Consider the following 6,983-nt stretch of genomic DNA (forward strand, 5'->3'; position numbering starts at 1 on the left):
TTAGAGGATATATATATTGAGAGTATAGGAAGAACTTTAGAGGAGTCATGCCACTGGTGCTCATCTTATAAATAATAGAGATAAGGTGATACCCTTAGCACCATTATGCATCCTTTCCAAATGATTGTTCTTGTCTAAATAACCATAGAATTTGTAAAGTAAAATAAGTTCATTGGATAAATCTACTGAAATATAGTGTTCTACGTGTTAGCTTCTCTCTATACTGGCTAAGCTTATAACTTCTAGTCTCCATGCTGGCTAAAAGTAAAGCACATCAGAATTGGTGCCTTTATTTTGTTGGTATCCTACGATAATGAAGCAATTCTAATATAGCCAGTACCTAAGTATAGGATTGAAAATAATTAATGCATAGCAATGAATGCTTACACTGAATATTCTGTATATTAATTCTAACTTTATTACATTATTCTGTTTGCTTTTAAGGTGTCACTGAAAGGCACTAATGCAGTCCAACAATGCAACGAGCAATTAAATTCTAATTGTCCTTTTTTTCAGCAAATCACTATAAAAATATAGATTATACGCATAGCAAGATAGATTAATATCAACAAAGAGAATGTGAGAATAATAAGGATATAGAAAAAAGAATGAATACTTATGTAATACCCAACCAACGAATAAAGAACTGGGCCTAGCCTACTTAACCGACCCAGATGTAAGAATTGGAGTAGGAGACGGAAAAAAATATTATATATTATCTATTTGATACTTTTGGATCTTTTCATAGAAAGACATTTAGTGAATCTAGAGAATATTGGTGGTTTAAATTAGAGTTGCACAACAAAAGCGTTGTGAATTAAATTATTCTGAAATTGGTCGGATACGATAACTTTGATTTGAGAAGTATTATGACTTGATTTGGAAAAGCATCCTCAACTCTTGAGACTTAGGTAAGAAAATTTCGAGGACGAATTTTTTTTTAAGGGGAAAGAATGTAGCACCCAGCCTAACTAATAAGAAACTGGGCCTAGTCTACTTGATCAGCTCAGGTGTCAGAGTTGGAGTAGGAGACGAAAAAAAGGATTAGCTTTGTTCAACTTGGAGTAGGAGAGAGACTCTTCCTCCATCTTGATTTTCTATAGAAGTTAGAAAAGCTAGCCTCCAACAGTTATTTAAAGACTCCTACACCTTCTTTCGCCTTACTGTTCACAGGTTTTGCAGATCCCTACCACTAGATCATTGCTGATTTTCTTCTTCTTCTTCTCTTGGCATCCAATGGCCTTGACTCACGGTGCTCGCTGGAAACTTCAGTGCTCACCAAAGTCTTAGGTGCTGAGAAGGATTTTCGAAATTATTTGGACATGTAGTTTGGTTTCGCTCACAAATTAAGTAATGTGACTATTTTTCTAGATTTATTGTCAAATTATAAGATTATCATATTAATAAATTTGAATCACATTATTCATGATGCATGATTTGATGAATGGTAATTTATTACTAAATATGTTTTATTTTGAAATATTATGATGATGCATGTCCAGAAATATGGAACTTGTTCGATTGATTTCGATATTGCATGATTTCTTATATTTTTGTTAAACTAAGATATTAATTACATGATTGATTTGCACTCTCAGCCCGACTATATTAAGGACCCTACCAATAGGAGCTAATATGTTAGCATTTGATTTGTCCTAAAAGTTTATGTCGCCAGAAGATGAGGGACATACCGCAAGCAGATACACGATTCCGAAGGACTTTGCAACAAGATAATGCGCGACATACCATAAGAAGATATATGGTATTATGACATGCCATAGAAAAAATGTAGTCATAGTTTATGGTAGATGAGATGAACTTGATGATTTAAAAGAATTTGGATTTATAAACGGAATTTGATTTTAAGCAAGATTGAATTTGGCATGCCTAGTGTTTTGATAATACTATATACTAAGACTTGGTTTTGAATTAATGAAATCTATATGCTTATTTTCTCTAAATAATTATTTAATTTATTTTTTGCTTAATCTGGTTAAAATGTTCATTGCTTACTAGCTTGTCTAGCTTATTATTCCATATTTTACTATTTTTACGGATTTTGAAAACTAAGATGCACAGGGTTATGTTCAAGAGAGTGACTAGAAGCCGAATTTGATATCTTTAATTTATATGCGATTTGATTAGAATTTAATGTAAGATATTCTAAATATTGTTGGTTTTATGAGACATTAAAATTTGATTCTGGTTATTTAAATTAAAATTTGAATATTAATTATTTAAATTTAGTTTGCTGCTTGTTTATGATATTATTAGGAAATATCTTGCATACTTTTAGAGAGAATTTTCTATGAGTATGAAGCAGTTGCCACAATCTAAATTATGATCTCGAGTTGGAGATATGACAACTTCTCTAGGCACCATACAAAGTATTTGTATCGTCGAAGAATTGTTTAGAAGTCTCTCCTCCTCTATTTTTTTTTTCTTCTCTTTCTTTCTTCCGTAGATGATACTAAAAAGTCCTTTTCTCGAGATGTCTAGGGTTTATAGGTGTTCTTGTACCACCACTTCGACAATCCTCTAGCATACCTGGTAGCCACCTAAGTCCCTTGCTATGTGGCCGGCCATCTAAGGTTTCTCTTGTGGTTGGCGGCCTAGGGACCCGCTATCTATATAATCCTAATACATGGTGTGGGTCTGGTCGATAAGATCATTCTATTTGATTCTTGCAGGTACGCATGATTAGGGCCGCCCCAACCCTCAGGCGACTGAAGTGGTTGCCTAAAACCCCGGTTCAAAAAAGGCCCACTGCAAGAAGAGCCTCAAAGGCAAAATGGAAAGAAAAAAAGCCCTCCTGTGAGTTTGCCTTGGACCGGCCTATTGCAGAGAAAGCCTCAAAGACAAAATGACTTTAGGCCCCTAAATACATTGGGCCGCTCATCCAATCCCTTGCCGAAGATGTGTGTGTGTGTGTGTGAGAGAGAGAGAGAGAGAGAGAGAGAGAGAGAGAGAGAGAGAGAGGTGGGTCGTTGGGCCCCAGGGAACTTAATGAATACTCAAATAATTTCATACTTTATTGTCCAAATAGTTCAATAGCACGGCCTCTTAAAACAAATGTCCCTACAAGTAATGGGCCCAATTAATACGTACAACAAATACCAGAATGTAATTAGGAAACAAATAATATAAAATAAACAACGACCCAACCCTCGCTAGATCTTTTCTTCCCCTTCGAGGTCCTTGTCCAAGCTTTCTACTAATTAATATTCTAGGGCAGGCTAACACTCGTGCCCTTCAATCTGTCACAACCAGTTTATAAGAAGACCTCCCTTTGGCATCTCTTCCACCCTTTCCTTTATTCCACCAAGCCCTACAACCTGCACGGAAATCATTTTATGAGCATCAAATGGAAAGCAACTCGAGAGCATGAGAGGTGATGAGCTCACAAAACTAACAAGTATACATGAAGAGTCACTTACATGATTAGGAAGGAGGGAAAGAGGCCATCGATGGGTTTATGCTTAGTAGTATTTGGGAGGTGGTGGTGGGGACTTCATCGGCGGTGGAGGGGACTTGTAGACATAGGGAGGAGGAGGAGATGGTGAGGGTGGTGGTGGGGACATGTATACATATGGAGGAGGAGGAGACTTCATCGGCGGTGGAGGGGACTTGTAGACATAGGGAGGAGGAGGAGATGGTGAGGGTGGTGGCGGGGACTTGTAGATGTAGGGAGGTGGGGGGGATTTCTCCGGTGGTGGTGGGGACGTGTAGGGGTAGGGAGGTGGTGGTGAATTCTCAGGAGGAGGAGGAGACATGTAGTGGTAGGGAGGTGGTGGTGACTTCGTCGGAGGAGGGGGAGACTTGTAGTAGTAGGGGGGCGTGAGCTTGTTGCACTCCTTAAAGGGCTTCTCTGGGGCGAAGGCGAGGGGCTTGGCCATGAGGACTACCTCCTCGTGGGACTTGGACTCAACCTTGAGCTCGGCCCCCTTGTTGAGCTCGGTGGCGATGTTGCAGGGCGACCCCTTGGGCGCGGCGTCGAGCTCGGCCTTGCAAGCCTCAGCGCCATACTTGGAGTAGGGGAAGCCTTCGACGACGACGCTGTATTCGCCGTAGCTCTTGGTCTCGCCGTAGGCCACAAAGGCCTTGGAGCCGGCCATGCACGTCACCTTAACCGTGGCACCTGAAACCATATATATATATATACATACATCGTAGAATGAGCTGGTGATCTTATTAACTAATGAGTCAAGAACAACATCAGTGGACTCGGGCTTCAACCTTGTTCTTTTATTTATTATTGTTATCTCTGCCCATATGAAGTTTTTTTTTTCGTGTGTGTGTGTGTGTGTGTGAGGGAGAGAGAGAGGATGACTTGTGTTTAGTTAGTAATCACGATTTTTCAAACAAGTTGGCGATTGTTTAAATGCATGCAATTGTTAGTTTCTGGATAAGGGTTGCGATATTGTCAAGGGTTTTGATGATAATATGAGATTTGTTGCATAATCTATACAACAATAGTTATAGAAACTAAACTCATCTTATCTAATCCCGCTGCAACATCATATTTCAACAGCCAATGACAATAGCATTTATGCCGGACTTTCAGTACGTTCTCCAATGTTTGAATTTTCTATGTAATGGAAACTTGATAGGGAAATGTCAATGGAATTTAAATAAAAAGAAAGAGGATAGATATAGATGCATTTATAGCTAGTGAGAAATGCAAGATTTTTTTTTTTTTCCAATTGACACGGTTTATAAAGGTTCCAATTTTTCATGACTAAAAACATGAAATTCAAAAGTATTCCAAATATAATGGAAAGTTGCCATTGTATACTATGAATCACCAATTAATTAGTAGTATATATATCACTTCTTTCATAATGTTTGCCTAGGAATAATTGGAATCGAGATAATTTTGTCCTTTTTTAGCTCAAAAATTCCTACCTTCAAAGAGTTTCTTCATGTGGGAATCCACTGTGTCTTTCCAGTCATAGCACTTGTAACAATAGACCTGTCCAACTACCTTGACGACAGGCTCGTTGTAATGCGGAGGAGGAGGAGATTTGTAGGAGTACGGTGGAGGTGATTTTGATGGTGGAGGTGGGGACTCGTAATAATAGGGTGGTGGGGGGGACTTCTTTGGTGGTGGAGGCGATGCATAGTGGTAAGGTGGCGGAGGAGATGGCGAAGGTGGTGGAGGAGACTTGTAGACATATGGCAGAGGTGGTGACTTCTCAGGAGGTGGAGGAGACACATATTTGTATGGTGGTGGAGGTGAAGGAGAAGGTGGTGGAGGAGACTTGTAAACATATGGTGGAGGAGTAGGAGATGGTGATGGTGGAGGAGGGGATTTGTAGACATATGGTGGAGGAGATGAAGGTGAGGGTGGTGGCGGCGACTTATAGTCATACGAATCACCGGAGACGGTGGCTACATTGCTTGTGAAGAGAATGGCTAAGGCGACGGCAAGGGCCGGCAATAGATGACCCCTTCGGGGGTCGCCAACTTGAGCCTTCATGGCCAGCCGGTGAGGGGATGGGACTTGGTTTTGGATGCCAAAGCCTGTCTCACAACGGTGTATTTATAGGGGAAATTCGTTAGAAAGAAGCTGTCAAAAAGGTTATTAGTGTACTGGTTAGTCTTTGAGCATTTCTCCTTCCATAGTTCTCCTTCTCCTACCTCTCTCTCTCTCTCTCTTCTCAATGTGAAGTTGGCCATGAACGAGTCATAGGTACACATTAGTGGTCTGCAATTACCAATGAAAAAAAAAATCACGTAGTATACTTTCTTCAAGAGGTACAGAAAGTACTGAAGTCTAATTGTACACATATTCTGGTAATCATTTTTCAAATTGCTACTTCTTACAGATGCTGAATTATGTGTTACATGTTGACAAACTAATATATCGAATAGTGACATCGAGTTAGACTTTTTCCTGCCTCCTTATACAATAATAAGACGAGCTGCTGATTTCTGAAGGGACTCCAACAAATGGCAGCAACTTGCATGTGTTCAAGGCTTTCTATTAATTTTTTTCACAGACCTGGTCGCTTTTCTCTTGGGAAAGAGAAGAAAAACAAGAAAAGAAGTTAATGTTAAGTGTGAATGGTCCTTAATGCTATTGAACTATTCCGTCGACGTTGCATTCCTGCATGCCTGAAATGTCATAATCCCAAAATGACCTTGCTCTTAACATTTCAAATACTTTTCTCTTCTTCATCTTGTTTTTTTCCTTGAGCAAGAACATTTCAAAGAGATTAAGACAAAGTCATGGTTATCATCAAATTACTAACCTGCATTTTGTGAATGATACAGTAGGGCAATTTGATGAGGATATGGAACATTTAAACTAATTTTATATGGATTTGAAAGTGTCTTTCTGTTGAAAATTAACTATCTGAAAGTTGATAAAGAGGCCACAAGTAGACTTCTTGCGCCCGTCTTACCTTCTCACGGGCCCAACAACTCCAGCCAACAAATGTATCTGGGTTTACATTGACGAGCTAAGCTTCTCTTCCCTCCCCGAAGTAGCAAAGCTTAATTTGACATCCATTGATTGGCTTAAGTAATGGGCCCACAGGTATAGGAGAGTAATACCAAATGCCATGCATGTATGTAGGTTGGTGAACTAATACTATTTCCACATTAGTATCACGAACCAACATAGGATAAACTAGCACAAATTTTGTACTAGCACCAAACAAATTTTTAATAACTAACAGTCTATTCTATGTGTAATAAAAAAAAGATGCCAGCTTTCAGGATAATTTGGAGCAAAATCAAGGATATTTCTAACTCTCTTTTGACATACTGTCTGATTTTTTATTTGGGTTCCAAATTCTTTTCTATTTTTTTCTAACCAATTTTGTTCTTTTTTCCAAGTAGTAATTTCTTTTATCTATTTTAATAAAAGCCACATGGCCCCTTATATCCTTTCTTTATCATAAAAAAAAATCAAACTATATTGTCCGGATTTTGTACCAGTGCCACACTAGCACAGTATTGGTACGGTACAATATTAG

The 6,983-nt window shown here is 38.9% G+C and overlaps 1 protein-coding gene across 1 annotated transcript; it reads right to left on the bottom strand.

Moving 5' to 3' along the window:
* Positions 1-3,479: 3,479 nt before the first annotated feature.
* LOC103708600 (extensin-2-like) lies at positions 3,480-5,479 on the bottom strand. Its single transcript, XM_008793611.1, has 2 exons — positions 4,906-5,479; positions 3,480-4,138 (listed from the first exon to the last, which is right to left on the bottom strand). The coding sequence occupies exons 1-2, from the start codon at positions 5,477-5,479 to the stop codon at positions 3,480-3,482; spliced, it is 1,233 nt and encodes a 410-aa protein (XP_008791833.1).
* Between the last annotated feature and the right edge of the window lie 1,504 nt (positions 5,480-6,983).

The sequence above is a fragment of the Phoenix dactylifera genome, chromosome 10, assembly GCF_009389715.1.
Source record: "Phoenix dactylifera cultivar Barhee BC4 chromosome 10, palm_55x_up_171113_PBpolish2nd_filt_p, whole genome shotgun sequence".
NCBI lineage: Eukaryota > Viridiplantae > Streptophyta > Magnoliopsida > Arecales > Arecaceae > Phoenix > Phoenix dactylifera.

Coding starts and splice junctions, on each gene's coding strand:
- LOC103708600 (XM_008793611.1), bottom strand. CDS start 5,479: ATGAAGGCTCAAGTTGGCGACCCCCGAAGGGGTCATCTATTGCCGGCC. Junction 4,139..4,905: donor CATGAAGAAACTCTTTGAAG/GTAGGAATTTTT, acceptor ATATGGTTTCAG/GTGCCACGGTTAAGGTGACG.